General features: G+C 37.1%; 1 protein-coding gene across 15 annotated transcripts in view; it reads left to right on the top strand.

The window, feature by feature from the left end:
- LOC100141763 (agrin) overlaps positions 1-21,906 on the top strand; it is a 100,371-nt gene that overhangs the window by 36,045 nt on the left and 42,420 nt on the right. For 5 of the 15 annotated variants that reach the window (XM_064359278.1, XM_064359280.1, XM_064359276.1 and 2 more), the window contains exons 1-3: positions 363-541; positions 16,418-16,916; positions 17,015-17,265. The exons of 8 other annotated variants lie outside the window; for them this stretch is intronic. In XM_064359278.1, the coding sequence (XP_064215348.1) occupies positions 16,570-16,916; positions 17,015-17,265 (598 nt within the window). In that variant the 5' untranslated portion in view covers positions 363-541; positions 16,418-16,569. Of the gene's footprint in view, positions 1-362; positions 546-16,417; positions 16,917-17,014; positions 17,266-21,906 lie in introns of those variants that run through there. 2 more of the 15 variants (XM_015980380.2, XM_064359275.1) reach the window with 2 other exon arrangements.

The following is a 21,906-nucleotide window of genomic DNA, read 5'->3' as shown; positions in this document are numbered from 1 at the left end:
TAAAAATGGCCCGACTGTTGTTTTGTTAGGACGCGACTCGTTCGGATTTTTATTAAATTCGTGGGTTGGGTGTCGTCGTAAATAGGTGTTGTAATGCGTCTTTAGGTTGTTTGTGGTTTGCGGCACCTTGGTGATCGGTTTGGCTGCGATATTGTAGGAAAACAAGTGGTTCGATCGGATTTGTTGGTCGATTGCGATGCATTAAGTGATTTGGTTCAGTGTCCGATTGAGTCGTAACGGAATAAACCTAAGTTGAATTGCAACAATAGCAACAAAAGGACGTTTTCACTTGATATGTGTCAAAGTGACCGCCGGGGTCCGACGAAGGCGTCGCCCCCACCGTCCTGAAAGCCTCCGACTACAGCGCCAGTCTCCCGCGAGCTTGCAACCCGAAAGGACGTGAGCTTTTAGCAGGATATCGTTCGCGCGCGCTTACCACGTGTTTCGTGATATTGAGAAAAATGACTTGCTAACACTCGCAGCTTTTCGGCTGGAAATTTTTTATTTGCGCGGTTTGGAGGCACGAATCGGGGGTTTTCAGGTGGGTAAGTGGAACTTTCGAAAGTTTGCCTGAAGTGTGGGTGCGAGTCCGGCCAAAAAACGACTAAATTGACATTAAAAACGCCAACGGGTGGCTCTATTTCGCAGCTTTAAAAAATTAATAACGATACGATTGACACCGTAAATTGGCGCCATTAATTATTGTAATTAATCATGCAATGTTAATTAATAGAAAACGAAATATGTGATTAATGGATTTTGTTTCATTTTCCGGGCTGTAGGATTTTTAATAGTAGTACAGGGGCTTGCCGGAAAATAGCGGACTTGTTTTCGGGCTGAAATAAAGAAATTCCAAAATTTATTCGTAGTAAAATTTTTAATGACCGTGCAATTTAATTATACAGGTATGTTCTGAAGTTTTGTACAATAAAGATGTGTAATAGCACCCATAAAAAATTTACAGTTGGTGCTAAAAATGATTTTGCTGCAATTAAGGATAAACTTTGTAAATTATTCCTAATGTTGCTTTTTTCTGTATAAACACATTATACTTGCGTTGTTTCCTGCAAACCTAATTTTAAAAAGTTTTACTTCGCATTTTTTGCTACTTAATTTCGTGCTCTAATTTAAAATGCGAGTGTGTGTTAAATTTTTATTATAATTTTTTCTCCTGGAATTTCAAAAGGAAAAACCGGGGATAGTATCTCTAGTGAGTGATCAAAATAGGTCGATTTATTTCATTGCCCGCGTGAAATCCCTGTCGACGGCCACCTGAACTTGAATACGAAAGGTTTCTCCATAATCCCCTCTAATAGATTAACTCAAATCAATACAGCTCTACACACCACTAAACTTATTGATAAATAATTATATTCATAATTCAACACTCTTACTACAGCGTAAATCATTAATTCCTCTCACTCATTAATGAATCTTGAATTACCTAAAACACCAAATGCCTGCATGAAGACGACTCTTTTGAACTAGCTTTGTTTTTTAAATGAGCCACGTTCGTAGGCAATATTTCAAATTAAAATTTCAACGAGTACGGAAATGAAGTTTTTATTAAAGTTATCGGTATAAAGGGGGCTTAAAATTGGAAATTTTAATTAAATATGTAAACTGTATTACTTTGTATAAATCAATAGCTGATGTTTTCATACTTTCTATTGATACATTTCCTATCAAAAATGTACGAGCGCAAAAACTTCGGCATTTGTCACACAAACCGTAGTTTTCGATATTCAAACAGCGCTACATCTCTTTGCTTTCGAACAAATTAAAGACTTTAATCTTTATCTTGGTGTTTCCTAGTTCGTTGTTGATCTATAATCTACAACTGTTGTGCAGTTTTACGTTCGAAATCAATGTCTTTCCATGGATCAATTCAGTTGTAATAAATGTTTGCATAAATTTAGCTACACACAGTGAATGAAGTTTCTTTATTAAAATTTTCAGCATGCATTCGGATGTGAAGTAACATTAAAAATGAGTTCTTGTAATGTAATCGCTCTAGATCTACATATATTTGGGATTTGGGAGGGTCGCCGAATCTGTTTGTAAAAAGAGGGTTTCTTGAGGCTAGAAATGGTGGAGGCGCTTGTCGGCAGCTGGGGCCGGTGGAATTATTTAGCAATTATTTCGGTGGCGGTGATAGATCAGTGATTGGATGACAAAGGTGGCATGTAATATAGGTTTCGTGCACAATTTAAAGAAAACGAGTTTAGAAAGGGAGAAGGATAGTTTGAAATTGTCGATTCGCGTCATACCGTAGCCGCAGGGAGGTGGGACGCTTAGAAAGGACCAGCGAGAAATGCGGTTGACAGGTCGTTGCCAGCTGCTACTGAAGTCTTCAACTTCTTATTTGATATTCACTATGTGTCCCGAGTTCACGTCTTGTACACCACTAACTTCGTAAATATGTTTTCCGACTTTGATATTGTTCTCGAGCATATGGAGGTGTTTGGGAGAAGGCTAAATTGGCGCATGGGGGTTACTCATATGTACTTTAGTAGTTGTCCGCCGTCCGGGGATTACGTCTTTAATAATTTACGGAATGAACTTATCAAAAATAAGCCGACGTACTAAACGTGAGCGCAACCGGTAATGATAGAGGATATTAGGCTAAATCACTCGCATGCTACTCGTCAGGATGATGTTAATACCGCCATCCTTATTTATTTAGCCTCCGACGCTTAAGACCAGCAGAACCGGTTTTGTTTAATTATAAACCGGTTCTGACGGCGTGCAACAACCGGTTTGGTAATAATCGAAACCGGTTTGTGATTTAAATCTGCACTGATTTGTTACAATTGACCCTTGTTACGTCCGACCTCTTCACCCTGTATCGACGCATTCATGTGTAGCCGACGACTTGATGTTAGGGGGCTGTCCGTGTCGATACTTGAGCTCATTCTGACGAACGCGAACACAGCTACTACTCCGCCTAATTGCATTACTAGCGAACAAATGTTTTGTCAAATTAAAGAAACACTGTTCCTTGGGCTAGTTTTTCACTTTGACAATATTGATTATTGACACAACTTAAAAGCATATTTTATTTATTTCAATGTTCAATTCGCTTGCAACCTAATGCTATTAACCTGACAAACAAAGAGCACTTAAAAGTATTCGTTTACTCGGCTTTAAAGGACAAAAACTTGATGTGTTTGTTTGTCTCATGATTCCACTGCCCTTCTTTGCTTTCGCTCTATCTAAACGTAAAACATTTAACCACCCGAGCACATTAATCTAATGTACACAATTTGGAATTTCATTGATTTCTAGAACTTTGCTCCGACGTGGAAAATTTTATATTTTCTGTAAAATTATTACGACACGGAAGTATATTTGTGAGAAAAAATATATGTTCTGTTTGATGTACCTACTTTCTTCTTTTATTATCATAGTTGATATTTTGAGTTTTTCTCTTATTACGTTTCGTATAAAAACAAATAATTCTTTCCTCGTTCGTTGTTTATTGTTACTTGGAGACTATTGCCAGCAATCCGAGTTTTATACAACTATAAAACTTTAAAACGACATATTCCATTAGTTCCGTATGGAGCGAATTTTGTGTTTTTCAGTCAGTTGTATCAAAGTTTAGAAAAACGAAATCATTCAGAAAATTTTAAACTTTCGGTTCCGTCAGGTGGTATTTCCCATGACGGGAAATTGTTTTATCAAAATTAAATGCATCGCAAGTTAAATTCGATATTTGCGAGTTGATGAGACTAGAAAAATAATAAAATTATGAGTGGAGCTTTTGGAAAGTTTTATTCCCGAGTTTAATAAAAAAAGACTTATCTTTGTGACGACGCAAATCTGGAGGAGTTTTGCTTTTGCTTTTTAGAGTTGACGACTTCACGTCCTGTCCTATGCGCCACCCTTCCAAACAACCGAAACTTATGCAAGGGTAGGCCCTTCTTCAATATTATCGATGATAGATAAATTACAAACTTAAAGAGGCGAATATGAGAGGCGGAAGTTGAATTTTTGCGTCGCCTTTGAGTGCTATCTGCTTTAACAATATTAATAGCCAAATATAAAGTTATTAAACGCGTTTAATGGCTTTGAGAAAAAATCTCGTCTAATTTGGAAGATTCTTGAAACAGTCAAACTATAGCAATTTAATAATTGAAACCCCGCTTCTGGCATTTTAGACGTAGACGGGAACAATGCGTAAATAATAACTCTGCGATGTCTGAAACAAGAAAGAACGCTAAATTTTAAATGACACGTGGTTAAGGATAGATCGAATTTAATTTCCACATCCTTCCTTTTAAAACGTCTCATTTATTATTTTTGTGTATTGGATGTTAATTTTCGGATAAGTAGGTCTTTGATGAAAGGAATTGAAAATAGCTGTGAGCGTTTTGTTGGCGTTTCTTTAAATTTTATGTTCAAAGTCAGGAGATCTATTTGCACACTTTGGAGCAGTATCAAACTTTCTCGGTATCGAGCATCGTAATTCTAAATATAAACAAAAACAAACGACGTCTTTTTGGCTTACGTGGGGATTTTTTGTTGTTGAACAAAGAAAGTTTAAGATAAGACTTGTTATGTTTATGTGCGGATAATGGTTAAGTTGGGATCTGCGTGCTTGTGTGTAATTAAAAAGTCAAATCTCTGTTTCTCATCATGGCGAGCTTTTCTCCCGGATTCATCCGGGTTTAATATATGATATGTTGATTTTCCGCGTAGAGTAGACTGCGGTAGAGCATGGGTTAAGACGAAGTGGCTTTCACATACATTTGAAGTATACACAAGATAATAAGGAGCGTATGTAAATTACAATTTACAAAGTAAAACGCATGGAGCGCGGGGGATTTGACGACGTTAGAGGACTAGTAAGAAGGGAGATCAATTATATGGATGGGCGCGAGGAACGGCGTGTTTATTTGATGTGCAATATCTGAATATCCCCGACGCGATAAAAATTTCAGCCTTTTGCTGAGGCTTCAAATATTCCATGATATAACATACTACAAACGAGGATGCCGCAATGATAATGAAGTGTCTGTGTACAACGGAACTGGCTTTTCTCTTCACTCTAGAGACCACTATGCCACTTTCTGCATTCTTTTTAACTCGTAATTTCACGCTTTTTCAAGTGAGATGCTCCCAGGAATGGGTCACAATGCGACCGAAATACAACAATTATTTCCACCAGATGCCCAAAAACCACTCAAATTAATATAAGCTATGTTTATAACTTTCTCCGTCAAATCTATATGGCAGGTCATCCAATTTAACTCCTGCCTTCTTTGTACTCGATTTCTGTTGTCTTTTGTACCAAATACTTTACATTCCTTCAACTTCAGACAATATTTCTTTTGTTAAACGCACAAGTGGATAAAATCAAATTATTTTCTGTTTTGCAATTTCATTACTCTCGGAAATTCTTTCAAATTAAAAGAAATGAATCTGTCCCTAATATTTTTAATAGTCTTGTAGGTAGGGGATCAGAATAAATGTAACAAAACGAGCAGCATTTTCCAGTATTACTCCAGGTTTAATCCTCGTATATGCAAAGCCACTCTTGCATTACGTTTGCATCTGGAAAAGTATTATTTTTTCAAAAGTAAACTCTTATTTATTTTGTCGAGTTAAGCGAACCGATCAGAAATCGTTAACAATAACAAGGTGCGAAGGGAAAGTGTGGAAAAAGCAATTTTTCAATTGTTTTTCTTAGAGGAAAGCTTTTGATCCTTACATTACTTCCCGAAAAATTTAAACGACTTATAAAAGGAACAAATTGGAAATTTACTAATCTTTGGTATTTTGCTATCGATTTCTCTTTTATCAACAGTTATGTGCGTGCGTTTTTCCATTCCACACTTAATATTAAATGCATAATATGATATAGAAAGTTGCATGCTGAAACTTGACTTAAGTTGTAATTAGTCTGTTTCATTTCGAGCAAACGGATTGTAAATTTTGCTGTTGATATAGCGTTTTGTTTTATTATTAAAATGTGTGGACTGATGGAAATTTCTTTGGCTATGCTGAGTTTGAAATAGTTTCAGTTGAAAGATTGAATGGAAGTTAGGTAGTTTAAGTTTGGAAGTTTTTCCGTAAAATTAAGTTTAACAGTATTGAATTGGGTATTTTTGGTTTGCATAATTTAACTTGACCCATTTCTGGGGAAGTTTTATTATGATTTTTTTGAGTCGGGCAAACGGAGACAATTTGTAGATGGCGCGGTTGTCGGAAGACGGGCGCAGATAAAGTTTCAGTTGAATGGAATTATTTAATGTGTTGTAGAGTTAAACTATCAGATTTTAAATAAATTTGCAGCGAGTGGGAGAAAATTAGAATGATTCAATGTAATAGGTAAGACGTCGTAAAAAGTTTACGGCTTAAGTTTATGCGGATGGTTTACGGTTTCTTCATTACAATATAAACCGACGTTTGGAAATATGAAGTATGAACATCCGTGAAGGAAGTTGTTAGTCATGTTTTATCCGTTTAAGATTAAGCGATAGAAATGTTTGAGTCGATTTGTGCGCATTCGCTTGTTGATTAAGTAATATCGATTTGTTTTAAAAATACGACACGTTTAGACTTAACCCATACGTGCCAGCGACTTCAGCGTTTATGAGCACTGCGCGTTTAACTAATTACACCGCCGCACGGAAAACAAAAAGCGCTATACAATGTACTCCGTAATGTTTATTTTACCAGGACTCGTGGTACGGTGCTGCCGCTTTGCGGTCATACAATAACCTTAATCCATTATTACGAAAAACTAATGTGAAGTGAACAAAAACCTGTCTCACTGAACTTCCCGGAAAAATACGGCTCGCGTTGAAGATGCTCTAAATTATTGTAATGACCATGAGGTGTCAACCGTCTCCCATTGTTTGATCTCTTGCAGCAGATAAGGCGCTTACGCCTTAATAAATAGATGGCGACCCACTTTTCCGACACTTTATTTCTCTCGTTACACTCGCAAAAACTTCCACACACTCCTTATCAAATCTTACTTAACACAAAAACAATTTTCCACCGGTCCAAACTCCAAAACTTCCAAATTAGAAGCGGTTGTGTTGATGGATGTCATCCCAACTGTACAAACCTTTGAATAATGACAATTATCAACTTTCTCCATCAGACAATCTTGTTCGCCAACATTTCGTCCTAATTAAAGGCGAATGTATTTTTGTTGAGATAAGAACTGCGTCAAACACGGAAGGTAACTAATTTTTAATATTATCCCGGCGCATCCACCAAAATGCACTTGCGGAAAAATTTACACTGTATGAACTTGACTTTGTGAATCAAATCTAAGAATAGAGTCACTTAACTTTGCTGCTTTTTTTAGACTCACCATAAATGCAAAAATAGCGTGCCATTTATTATTTGGTTTAAATTTAGGTAGATTGGTATAGAAATACCTCGTCGTGTGTGTTTGCTTATTGAAAATTCGAGCAAATACACTTTGGTAAATTAAATACATGGAGGCAAATTGATCTTATCTCAGAGTAACTAAGCAACCGTTTAAGCAAGTGCTTGTATTTTTGGTGGATGCGCCGGGTTTTGGCCAGATTGGAGAGTTTCGTGCTTGAGCTGTTGAAGCAGTAATAGGGGTTGATAAGTCGATGTGTTTACATAAAACAATAAGACGACTAATCAATTATTGATGGAGGAACGTCGATAAGGAAACTAGCGGAAAAGGTGTTTGCGTGCAGGTTTTTTGTCGGGAGATATCATCAATGTTAATGGATTCTTGGCGAAAAAAGGAGGAATCTGGTGGTACCTCCAGGTAAGCGTTACAAACAATAAAAATCAATTTTGATAAATAAATGGAAAGATTAATTGAAGTCGATAAGGAGTATTCAAGAAAATATTGTGATATAATTTTAGACGTACTACAAAGTTAACTGAGATGTTTCTCTAGGGGAAGCTTTCTAAACTGATGTATATTCTGTACACAATAATATTTTGATAAATTGTAAGCAAACAGATCACATCGGTTGACAATGAAATGTGAGTTTAGCTTGAAGCTGCGTCTCTTCACAGTCATGAGTTATTACTCAATTAAATTAGAAAATAACATATGTATTTGTAGGGGTGAGGCGATAATTTATTATTATTCAATTCGTGTTAAGTGGGATTCCGTTACCAGGCGAGCAAGACTAAGTCACCATGACGACCTTAAATTGAAAATATCAACCAACGCATAATCAATTCACCGCAATTTGAATATTTTCCCCCATAAGTCCCTAGAAAATACCTAATCCATACACACTAAATCTTTGCTTTTAAATCCGCGGCTTGGTTCCCCTCATTTATTGTTTAATTTAGCTGAAAACCGCTCATTTACATAAAAATGGAGTAAAATTCGTATTTCGCTCAAATTATTTGATAACTTATCAGCAAACATGAACCGTGAGGTATAACATGTTCTCACTTCCCTAGTATCAGGCGGACGTTTTATACCATTATACATAGACTGCAACTTAACAGTCGTATACATAATGAAAGTTAATAGCTACTAACATTAGTAGTCCATTTGACTGTGACAAACTGCGCATAATACATGAAGGCCATATCACCGTCTACTTCACGTTTAATCTCATTTTAATTATTCTTCTCCAACTAGCTGTTTTTGTTGATTTAAACGCTCTTCAGCTTTATTGCTTTGACTTGTATAGAAAACACAACAAACTTTGCTGTACGACTCCTTTTATTTAAACAAGTTGAGCGACGGCATGCAACTTCCTACCGACTGCGCCATACAATATTAAAACTCTTCATTTACCTAACCTATTGTTTATGAAAAATGCACACAAATCCACGCTCAAACTATAACAACACCGGCAACGAGGACTGCGTCTCTAATAAATTATATTGTTTTGTCAGGCAGAAAAAACAAGGGGAAAAGTCTAATTCGAAATATCTCGGCATGTAGAGTGGCAGTGTTTAAGATAAGCACAAGCTATACCAATATAGGGTTTGGGAGAGGGGCAAATAGAGGGCGCTCCTCGCGAGACACCGCGTACCTAGCTTACAAAGCACAGACCTTATCGCGCTAGGTCATAGAAAGGTTGGACCGCAACCACTTTGTTATTAACCTTTCGTAATATGGAACGCAGCAGTGTTTCCTAATCACGTCTGTTAACCTTTAGTAGAACGCTCCTAAGCTCGAAAGAACGAGCTTTTTGCGAGGTGTCTGGAGAAACAATCGGCGGTACATGTGTTAGACGAGACAATTAATATAATATATTCACGTTGAGCGAGCGTTTTCTAACAAGTGTTTGCCAATTTGAAATGGTGAAGCCGTTTCGTTGCATCAATAACCGGTCTCTTTTGTTAAACGACATTAATTATTTCGAGCCAAGTGCTGAGTTGACGTTAACCTGAATTCAACTAGAAGTAAAACACAACAAAAAGACAAAAGTAAGGGAAATGTCTGTGTTGTGATTATCTGACGTAGAGATTAGCATTGGAGGCGAAAACCTTTGTGAAAGAAAATCATTATCGGTCTAATTGTTGTAAGGGAAGCTTCCGAGAGGATCAAAGGTATTGATTCCTACACAACACTTTTATACCAGACTAATTACAAAGGATATCAATTAAAGCGAACAACACAAATTTCCTCGATTTCCCGTTGTATTTCTTTCTTATCTTTGAAACGAAGTGACGGTTTGTCCGAATGAATAATAACTCTTTAACTCAATTTTAAACCACAATTTCCATTTCCGGTCAAACTGGAAGTTCTTTTGTTTATAATGGCTTTTCCAAAGTCATTACAATTTACATGCTTTGGAGTTTCATTTTTTTAGGACGTGCTTTGGGATTCAATGATATATCGAGTACTTTATGTGAGAGCATCCAGAACTCCGGAATTGCCTGTTACGGAGTGATGTAGCAGAAGGAACAGAACAGTCATAAGAACAGAAATGATAACCAAAATTGCGAATGTTATTCACACTAAAGTCAAGCTAAATCCGAGCGGAGCGAAAGCAGATTTCGTTAATTGTGATTTTTTTAATTGAGGGGGAGATTAAACGTTATTATTTTTTTAATGTGAGCTTTTATTTTTTTATCGGATTTGTTCAAACCAATACATTTGGAATTTTATCGCAAAAGGGAGTATTTAATAAATCATGAAAGGTTCCACCGCTGGTGAATTTTTAAAAAGCTTATTTTCGACAGAATTATTAATCATCGAATATCACAACAAAACTATTTTTATTAAAAGTATTAGTCCGGTATTTTGCGGCGTGCGTGATACGTCGGATATTTGTCACCAAAAATTCTATTTATGACAGTTGATATCAAGAGACTACGCCAAGTGTGGTTATAGATTTCCTATGTTAATTTTATTGTGGTAAATTGCTGGTCATTTCTAGCTAATGCTGTCCCAAAAATATCAACAAACAAACAAATTATCATAATTTGTAAACACACCATATACAGGAATTGAATTATCAAATTACAACTTAATTAGAAAATTATTCACACAAATTTGGACAGAGAGTTTGTACGAAATTTAATTATTTTAGTAGTAACTCGTAGAAACTCGTTTATGTTGGCATTATCTTCCGACCGTACTGTACAGAGGATTCAAGAAAATAGTAATAAAAAGTGGTAGTGTGTACGTGGGAGGATTTTCAAGTAGATAGCAATAACTGTCGTGAAACAGTATTGGGGATTATTTTTATGAATCTAAAATTGTAGACATCGGTTGTGAGCTGGGTTTGTCGTGAGGTTTTAGGTTTCCCTTTTTGGATAATTCAGACAACTCTATCGTGCACTTAACCCTTTCTTCTAGAATTTTTTCACTCATCCAAAATTTATTAAATAAAAATGAAAGCTCAATTTGAATACAAAGAAGAGTGAATACGCAAACCTGATATTTTATAAGGCCGGGGATAAATTTGGTCCCATTAGAAAGCTTCTCAAATATCATATTGACGTTAGAAGTTTGAAAGAAAATAGCGTTCAGCTTAATCCTATTAAAAAGGAGGCAAGCGAGTTGCGTATTCCGGTGTAGTTGGAAATTAGCATAATGTGTAGTTAAGTCAAAAATTCGGCGAAATAAATTCGTGTATTGTCATGTAAACAGTGAACAAATTAAATCAATTTGAATAATTCCGCCGAAAATGAAAGTTGTTAGAGAGCAACCACAAGACTCCCCTAACAATTAAACAATAGACACATCACGAAACGCCGCACAATTAAATAGCGGTAGGAACGCTGTTCAAACATCCCATTATAAGTACGCAAAATTTTCTCTCTTAGACGGTGATTATAATAATGTCGCCGAATTGAAACTTTCGACAATGATCTCGAATTTCAGCGGTTTTGTTATTTTCAAGTACGATTTTTTCTGCAATATCACGTTTCATAAGACGTTGTAGAATGTGTTTGGTACGACGTCTCCAACTTTTAATTGAAATTTTACCTGACATCTTCCAAGTTTATAAATCTCGTGCAACAGCAATTTGCTTTCGGGATTTATTAACAATAAATCCAGTTCGGACATTGCATTTTACGTGTCAATAATGTTCACGTGAAAATTGCTAAATGACTTAATTGTGTTCTCATAATCGTCGCCAGTCACAATTTGCAAGGCATAGAAATGCGAATCTCGCCTTTATTTGAGCTCGATGGTTGCATCTTGCTAGAAAATACCTGGTTATGGTTCATTTCAGACCTGAAAATTTACGAGATCCGCATATTCGCTCAAAATTTCATTGCATAATAATATAAACAAGCAGCAGAAGTGGAAGTGATGCATTTTCAGCTCGCGGTATTAATAATTCAGGCGGCAGTCAAGTTATGTGGGAAAAAATTCGCTTTTCTGGCAAGCAAAACGACAAATCACGCGTTTCCTTCAAGTACTAGTTTAAGCGCGGAACCCTTTTAATCACTTTAACGAAGTTGTCCAAATTTCGGGCCGCAATTATGTGATAAAAATAAATTTTATATGTTGGAAAGTGATTTGCATAACTCTCGGCCCTCCTTCTCTCAAAACACGTAAAACTACATAACTTCGTTTACTGGGGGTGGTGGCTCTAAAACGATTTGCTCTGATGCCGTTATATTACTTAGACTCGGATATTTTACACACAAATTACGTTTAGACTATTCTTTTGACGAAGACGTTTGTATCGGGAAAAAATGGGGCGCTTTGTTCAAATTTGCATCCATTATTCAAAAGAGTTTTAATAAAAGCGGACAGATCCGTTTTATTTAAAAATAGTATAAATATTTCAAAGCCTGGATCAAAGTAAAAATTAATCACTATATAGGGGTTTACAAACTGTGCTGAGGTAATGAGTTTCAAGATAAAACAAAGCAAATTTAGCAATAATTAATTTTCCCGTTAGACTGTCACCTGCAAAGAGATCAATACGACAGATCAGATTTAAACCGTCATCTCCTTTGGTTCTTTGGGCCTGTACTCGACCTTAACTTATTGGAGCGTTAGAAGCGACTTGATCAAGTTGCGTTGGAACTTAAACGAAGTGTAGAATTGAAGTGTTGTTTTGAGAATCAGGAAAGTTATCAATGTTCCACCGTATAGCAACATAACATCATTTCGCTTGCTTGTCGCGGAATTAGGTACAACCTCAATAAAGCACTCGAGGCAATCCTAGCCACGAAAATCAAATTTTCTTCGAAATAATATTTTAATACCGCATACGTGTGCATTCGTTCGTGCTATTCGTGTTAGTCTGACATTATTAAAACAATAATGTACGATTTAAGTTATTTTTTAACCCAGTTTGCTTCGAACATCTTCCCCTACAAATCCAGCTCACTTGTTCCACGCATTTCGCAACTTTTCCGTGTGGGTTTAACAACGTAACCCGACACCAATACGCGAAACTAATTGCCAGAAACAGATATTACAGCGACCCTAGCTTGTTATTTCGGTTCTAATTCAGTTAGTAAAATTGCTTTCTATTTTTGCCCAAATCGATCACCTGTGACAAGTCACTGAAATTCCATTTCCTTCTGTGTGTTTGACAAACTGTCCGACTTCCACGAGTATTTGCAAAATTTTGTCAGAATTTGATTTAGCCAGAAAGAGGTAAATAACTCCCGGCGGTTGCTCTAAGTGAAACGTGAGTTAACATTTGTAACTAAACGACTGCAAAGGAAGAAGGATATATAATATGATAGTGTGAATACGTTTATTGAGCTGAGAAGCGTCAAGATATATAATACGTTATGGCAGAAAATGTGAATAGACGATTTGATTATGAATTTATATTGTTGTAGTTGTGGAGCAGTTTTTCGATCGATAAAATTTGAGATGCTTTGCATTTACCGATCGTAAAATCGAGTCAAGTAAAAGTGTTTATTTCCAATTTCGGAAGTCAAAATAGATTATTGGCGTATAAAAGTACCTGACGTAATGGAAACTTTCTTGGAAAAAATTACCTTGATCTAAAAGGTAAAACTACACTGGTGTTTCATTTTATAAATGTATCAAGTTCATAATATGAATCGTGTAACTTTACACTTTAGCTTGGCTAAAAGAACTTTTTCAAAATTATTCTGTTGAAAATACAACATTGCTGTACGTTTTGGTTTTATTTTTCAGAAAATGTGAATAGGGAGTCACTTGCAGTTTTCTTTATTAATACGTGGCATAAGTAGGCTTTGAGGAACGATTGAGTCTGTGTGGGGTAGAAGAGAGTCGCGTGTTGAGGCTTGGGGTAGGGCGTATTGATTGTGAAAAAATTAAATTGGGGAAGTGCGGAAGAAGAAAAGTAGGTGTTCCGGTTAGTTTCGTGTCTGCGCTATCAGTAGGTCGCAGGCGTTTCATCCATATGCTCAATATATTTAAAAGGTTATTCTTGGTTGTTTAAAAGCAAACAAAAGAACATACGTGATCGGCAATTCTCGAAGTTGGAAACATTTGGTTGCAAGGTAAGGCAAGGACAGGCGAAAAATACGGAGATAAATGGTCCGTGACGGAGAGCAAGATTGATGGAAGCCACGGTATAGTGGCTGGGACGCTGGGCGCCAGCTCGGAAGATACATGTGTCGATGCGGAAATACACGGACCGAGCAAGAATCCGATACTTATGGCACCATTGTGGTCCGGAATGCTGTTATGCTGCTCATTCGCGTAAATTTCGCTCCTTTGAATAGCGATGAAATCGGGGATCGCACTGCTGCACTCTTGTAATGAAGAGCAATAAGCGTTGATCAATGAAGCGCAGTCCCTGCGCTACTACGAAAACGAATAATCTATTGCACCATAGAGACGACTTAATGAGCTCCACACTTGATGAACCTCGCTATTTATCTGCCCCGACTATTTATTTTGCGCGTAACAAGATTATTTCAGCGACATACACATGTAGTACGCCACCTTTTATTGCGACGTGGCGAGACAAAACCAAAAAGCACTCGACCGGTCTCGTCACATAGACGACAAAATTATTGAACGACAGCAAATAAAACCAACAGGACCAGACAAATTCGAATCAATACAAATATGATTTCGCATAAATACTTTATCTCACGGCTCTAAAGCCACAAATGATACATTTTCTTGTAAACACTCTACAATATTAAATTTTCGCCGATGTACTTTTGCTTTTTTCAATTATTTCACTTTTGTGATAAATGAAAAATTGTGAAACATGTATCAATACGACTGACAGAAGGTTATTTTTCGAGGGATGCAACGTCTTGAAGAAAATTGAACGTAAATGAAAAAAGTTTGAGTAATTGCAGTTTTTAAAAAACAAACGTCGAAATTTATCTCGGGGAATAAATCAATGTCGGAATTTAAAAATTATTGATCGCCCAATTTTGTTGGAGTGTTAATTTTGGGAAAATTGCCGAAGGGTTTGTTGGTCATTAATTTTGTCGTATAGTGTATGTATGACAGCTGCAACTGCATCAGCGTAGCCTCTGTAGCGTTCCACGGATAATGTTATCTGTCCTAGGATACTCTCATCGCAACTTTGTAGTTTTTGTGTTTGTTACATGTTGCGATAAAGCTGCACTATGCTCGAGAGATATATTGATGAATACTTTTCATTTGAAGGTTTAAGGTAGAATTTTATTTTATCGGCCACTAAAGCTTTATAATACGGCAATTTTCTATTGTGATGTATTATCTCCGCAAAATGCAATCTACGAGATAGTGATACAATTTAATCAAGACTTAACAGCTGGGATTTTGAAATTGTTTTAATTGCCAGCTGAAAAATTATTACAAACAATAAATATTTAACTTGTAGTGATATTACAGCAGCGACATTTTAATTAATTTCTTTCCTTATCTCAAGTTCTTAGTCGAAAACTCGACAGACCCTTGTGATATATTTCGTTTATTCGTGTTAAGTAAAACAGCATGACAGTCAACATGACAGCATGTTAACGAGTTTCGGGACACCGATATCAGGTGGCGCGCTAGATTCTTACATGAATCTGCACGTAGTTTATACGACTTCTCCCCATACATATAAATTCCATCCTAAACAGCAATCGTTTTTAATTAAGTTACAAACCGGGACAAATCACCTCACAGAAATTCCAAATCTGGCCGGACACCAAACAATTACATTCTCGATCACTAATTAAAAGAGAAACAATCTAACCACTCAACATGTGTTTACCGGAATCGATTCAAAAAACAAATGCTGAACACGGAATGAGATCAAGTTCGCAATTTACCACCCCGAAAGTATAATGTTTAAAAATCGAGTAATTATCAAAGCTGTGATAAAAGTAACAGCACGAATATCATGCTTGCTGATAACGTGGTGAAATAAAGGTAGCATTACTCATCGTGTCAAGTAGTTTTTAAAGTTACACAGGGAAGCGGAAATGTGCTGCGTTACTTAACCCTGAACAAAGTTGTTCAATTAATAACGTGATTATTAAATCAACAGAATTTTTAGTTTCGTAGGAGCGTCGTTTCAATTAAATATCCGACTTTTTAAGTTTATTTATTAAGCGCAGCCCCACCTTTTAACGGTCCGATGAGTTAAAATTACATCTAATACTGGCGGCACGAGATACTCGTTTCAATATAAAATAAACAGAATTTGTTGTTTCTTTTTATTAAACTTATTTAAAATGCGTTCTTGTATACTTTTCTTGTACAAACATTTGGAATAAATGTAAGTCTGGATGTTGTCAGGTCGCGAAATCGGGGACGAGTTCGAACGAGGAAACATCACGGATTTTGATTGAAATAAAATTACCTATTACCCGGCATTATTGACTCTAAAATATTTCGCTAAAAATACACAAAATCAATTTTTTACGCGCCCTCGAATGCAAGGAAGTCCCGTTTGAGAGAGCAGCGAGCCAACTATTTTTAATTAAATGAAAAATTTGCGTTTTATTGTTGATTTTTTGGCCGGCGAGAGTGGATGTTAATTAGCTGCATTTCCTTAATAACGATTCCCATGTGTTTATTTTGCAGATGCTGGAAAAGGAATGGCGCTAAGCAAAAACTACCGGTCATGTGCTTAAAAACCTTTAATTTGTTGTTGTACGACAAAAATGTTGCGTTACATACGTTTACGTTTGTGATGTCTTCGCGGCGATAAAACAAAAGTGAAAAATGTGTGAAGAATGGTTTTGAGCGCTAACAAAATTAATTACAAAGGAGAAACGGGAATAAATACGAATTACTACGCGACACGTGACAATACGAATTGCCGTCAGTCTAAATCGCCCCAGACGTATAGTGACTCTTGGTACGTAAGGGAAACTACCACATATGGCAGCAGTTCGGCCGCGACGGTCGATAAAGAACAGAGACATTCCTGCTGGTGCTGGTCGAAGTCTGCAGGAGCGGCTGAACCCGCCATGAGGTACACGAACGGCCCCCAGTCGGCGGCGAGCATGGTGGCCTCCTACGGCGTCTACAACGACGCCACGCTCCGGGCCGACGAGGACGAGGACGGCTTCATCCCCAGGTCCGCGCTCGTTCCTCACTCCAGGTTAAAGTCACATTTAACCTGCACTGAGGAATCCCGAAACCGCCTCCGATTCGGGCTCAAGTTGACGGTTTCAGGGCGAACGTGTATCCCGGCGTTGTGGTGAACGCAGCGGGCGATAGTAGCGTCCTGCGACGAGGGCAGGAAGCGGCTCCTGCTGAATCATACTCGTGTGGTTGGTGCTTCGGCTCGAGGTCGACGACCACCACTCCTTCGAACAGGAACTCCTGCTTAATCTCCTGGTGTCGGCCCACTATCCTCCTGCTCATTTTAGTCTTACTCGTTGTGGTTTTCGTATTGGTCTCCGGGATTCTACTATACTTCAACTGTACGTTGAAATGTTTTTATGTCTGCATGTTTACTCAAAGTTTCGATGTTTGCTTGTAGTTTGCACATTTGCCAGAACATGCGCTCGCAACTAGACCAAACATAACTTCCACACTACCTACATTTATTTATGATATTGTACTTTCACTTAAATCGGCCACATACAACACAACATTGATTTTTATTTCAATAACTTACGAACAGAACGACCGCATGGAAACTAGACGGCCCGGCTGCTTGAAAATTCGCAGATATAAGAGCGAAACAGGTTGCACATTTAAAAAAAGACACACGGTGTTATTTTTTTTAATTCTGTTAAACATGCAACGAACTAAATAAAACACTTTCAACAAAACTTTATTTTTCTTCACCCAAACCTGTCCTAACACACAGGACGCACACTATACTAATCAAATCAAAGATAAGAAAATATCATATGGAATCCCACCTTTCCGGCATAAGCCGTGCTCCAGAAGTTCGAGATATCAAGAAATTAGACTTATTGGAATTCAACCGCAAAAAATACATTCTTTTAAGTAAAGACGTGCATTTTTTATAAATTAAAGAACAAACTATCTCATTTAACTTAGAACAAATCATTTAAATAAAGGACAACTTCGAAATAATCCTACCGGGAGTTTGAGGAAAAACGCTAAATGTTATATTTCTGCACTTTAGTAGATGTTTGTGGCACGTATGGACCTGATTTGTAGTTTTGTAAAAAATACAAAACCCCGATGGATAACGGGATGTATAAAAATAGCGTGTGAATTAGCTTGAATGCAGTTGCGAAAAATGCTGGTTATTGCTTCTAGTTCTGTAATATTGCTGCAGTGTGGGAGTAGCGTTTATGGTGACACCGTTAATCGGTTACACGAGTTTGTTAATTTAGTTAATAGGTGTGTCATTAGAAGTTCTTGATTAAGCATCGTCCGTTGTAGCTTTGGTAATTGCCAAGCTGCGTAGCGCTTTCTCCCAAGTTTAGGGGTCTAGGTAGAACTAATCGCCTGATATTGTATCATAGCACAAGTCAGGCGTGAGCACGAACATCACGGACTTATGCATGGTTAATATTAGGTACGCCACAGGTAATATTAACTCAAAATTAAGTTGAAGTTAATACGTTTCTAAATGAAATTATTTGAAAGTTATTAGAGTGCGGAATGCGGGAAATTTAAAATAACTCTAAGACTCTAAGTCGAATATAATTTTAATAAGCTTGAAACATTCCGGCGAGTGTGCTAACTTTCAACTGGCACATTTTCGTTTGAAGATTTATTTCTTTTGAGCGAATGTGGGCTCTTGGCGTCTTTCTGGTCAATAGAGTTGTTTGTATAATGGTCCTTATCTTCTATTCGCTTCCTCAGCTTTGAAAGTCGCGCATTTTTTAAGTAATAACTCATAAATAAAAATGTTAGAGAGACGTTTTAAAGTCTTAGAGTGAGGTCAAGCTGTGGAAGCACATTCGTCACGTCGCCTTTTCGCCGTTCTCTCATCAACTCTTTGCCCCTTACGTGGATGCAAGAACAACGCCAACTGTTTTTGTCTTTACGAAAATTAATGGACTCACGTGCTGCTGACACGGTGTAATGTCTCATAATTGACTTAATACCCAATTTAAATAAATCTGTTTCCAACACGAGTCGAATCGCTAACCAAAGATCGCTGTTGATTACTTTCTTTTAATAGAATAAATTTCCAGCTGCACGAAACAATTTTAAGCGATCAGTTGTTATCGGAAAGCCGGCTGAAATCGGATTAATGAACCAAAAACCATGCAGAGACATAAATTTCGTGTTCGATATGCCCGGACCAATTTACAACATGAAGGACAGTCGGGCTGTTTTCAAAGTTTGTTTATGGGCTTGATAACAGTATATATTTTAATTCGTTTATCGACAGTTGGTTGGTGGGATAAACGCGCCGGATCGACTCGCGGTCGAGGTTCTTGAGCTTTCGCTTTATTAATTAATATCGATTTTCTTGCATGCAAGCCAATAATTATTGACGGGTATTTCAGTTAGGTACGCATTGTGTGGAGAGGGTGTAAATAGTGAGTTCGTAGATAGAAGTAATCAGGCGTCCATGCACATCGATCACCCTTATCGTATAAATCGTGATGTCTATATAATGGCACTGTGTAGCACGTGTCGGTTTATGTGTTCCCTATTCACCCTTCCACTGTCCGGTTTGCTAATGTATAGCTCCAAAAAGCACAATTGAAAATATTTACGTTTTTGAAACCTGATGTTGCCCAGCTTACGCTTTCAACGGAGCTTTTCCATTAAATAGCTCATATATCATCATAATTATTGTTTTTATCGACTAATCTAAAGCTAAACGTCCAACTTTTATCTCGACAAACAATGCCTCGTAAATAAACAAATATCCCGCCATTGTCAAGACACACCATTTTTCCCTTTTCCAATAAAAGTAGTGGAGCTCGTGAAAGCTTGCTGCGAAATTTGCATTTGCGAAAACTCAACTTAGACGCGCTTAGCGCCTTTGCATGTGAGACGGAGAGTGGAAATGTTTTTACTATCGTTTAGAGTCCAGTGGAGCAATTATTAAGGTGGGTGTTTCTTATGCTCATATTAAGCAAATAACTTGAGACACTTGCATGAGAAATATAACCTCCTCGAGGCAATATAACAATTCATCTTCTCCTTTATTAACCTGCTCATGACGCTCAACGCTAACGGGAGATCGTTTTGAGTAAGGGCTCTGATCTTGGTTTTCCTTAAGCTATTTTACCTTATAGAAGTATAAATTGAATGTGCTCTTATTCAGTCAGAGGATAACGTTAATTATGTTCGGTAAAAAATGCCTCGCTCTGGGCATTAGAACGATTTAATTTAATTGATATTTCGTAGTTGCGTTAGAATAATGTATACATGGTTTTGAAGTTTGAATTGAAAGGCTTTCAGCTTGCTTGTGGAAGATAAAAGATTTTTTTGCTTTGAAATTATATTGTAAGCAGTGGTGGAAAATAAAGTGCTTCAGTCTGGCTCGTGTATGGGAACATATTTTCCGCGATGTGCGAGTAAAAATTGTTTTGTGTATAGAACACAATCGTGTAAAAACCGATAACTATATGGTTTAAAAAGAACGAGCTGATAGGTTCTATTCTGATCCGACTTTTTACAAAAGACGCTTAAACGGGAATTGCTCGAGTTGAGAAATTTGAAAACAGTTTATGTTAAATGTGAAGCTTTTGTGTCCGGTTTGGTCGAATAAAGGCGGATAAGTTCGTAAATCAGCCGAGAAACTTTCCATTTCTTGATGTAAGTGTCTGTTTGAAAATGCTGCCGCATCTTCAGTTTATTACAGTGACTTATCGTTTCGAAGCAGCTTCTATAAGTTCATATCGTAGCATTTTAGCTTACACAGCTTTAGATCTAATCCGCACTTTCTCTACCGTTATATTCCACTTTTCCAAGTTTTCTCATTTCGCTTATGTCACTCAACTTTGCATAAAAGCATATTGTTAAGGCGTGAAGTGCCCAATCAGTTTTATTGCTATTGTAAATAAAAGTTACTTTTATTTTGATGAAGTTTCACTCGACACACACAAAAGCTTTTATGGCTTTCACGAAATGCATCCAACAAACGTACTTAAGCCTAATCGTTCAATGACAACATCAATTCCATAACTCAAAAAATGCTTTCGAACGGCATCTCATTTTCTTTCAAAATAAACTTTAATTACTTTTTGATGAAGTTACTTTAGAACATTCCTCAATTGTGAAGTTATCTGGAGTAATCTCGATTATCCCAAATTCTGACAATATTTTATTTACGGTCTCGAGATTTATTTGGTGATCGATACATTCCGACTACACCCCTTTTCTCCAATCAGACATACTTTACATAAATCGCATTTAAATATGTAATAAACGGACAATGCATAAATAAATTACAATAATTTCCCTAGCTGATTGATTCGGTTTATAGCCATGAAATTGATTTTCTTCGGGTCTCTTGATAACATCGTAGCTCTCAACGTAACAAAAGATTTATCACCGAGACATTTATTACGAAAATAACCCAACTAATTTCAGGTTACCTGAACATACGGAATGACACTGAAAAATTATACCGCAAATTTTATCTTCATCCGCGTTCAATCTTAAAATACGTCCACACAAACAAAAATATTTATCGGATCACGTCGGTTTATCGACATGTGGTGGTTCCATCTGAGCGAGATTAATTGCTTGTGATACGCAGAAATTGGGATACCTATCTGGGAAGACAAGTAACCGAAGCTCCAAACAAGTTCTAGCGATTATGGACTGCATGATAAAGCAGTTTTAATCCGTGCCAATTGATTTAATTTCAATTTAGATAACTGGAGTTTTGTGTCACGTAATGTGGCAGCAGCCAAATGTTTCGGGGTTGGAAGTCGTCCCCTTGAGACAAGTTCGAAAAATAAAAATTGAAAATTTTTTCAGCTCTCGCTTTGTCTGTCAACATGTAAAACATTACGTCTTGGGGGAATTTCTGGAAACAATTATTGTGACGGGCTATTCTAGCCAGGGGCCATAAACTCGCTCTAATTTTATGCGTATTTGAAAAAAGTCCTCACGGCTCCACAGTGAAACAAATGGTAATTTATTGCGGTAATAAAGACGTGAGATGG

This window comes from Tribolium castaneum, chromosome 10, assembly GCF_031307605.1.
Source record: "Tribolium castaneum strain GA2 chromosome 10, icTriCast1.1, whole genome shotgun sequence".
NCBI lineage: Eukaryota > Metazoa > Arthropoda > Insecta > Coleoptera > Tenebrionidae > Tribolium > Tribolium castaneum.
The sequence above is the reverse complement of the archived record's forward strand: the minus strand, read 5'-3'. Positions and strand labels throughout refer to the sequence as shown.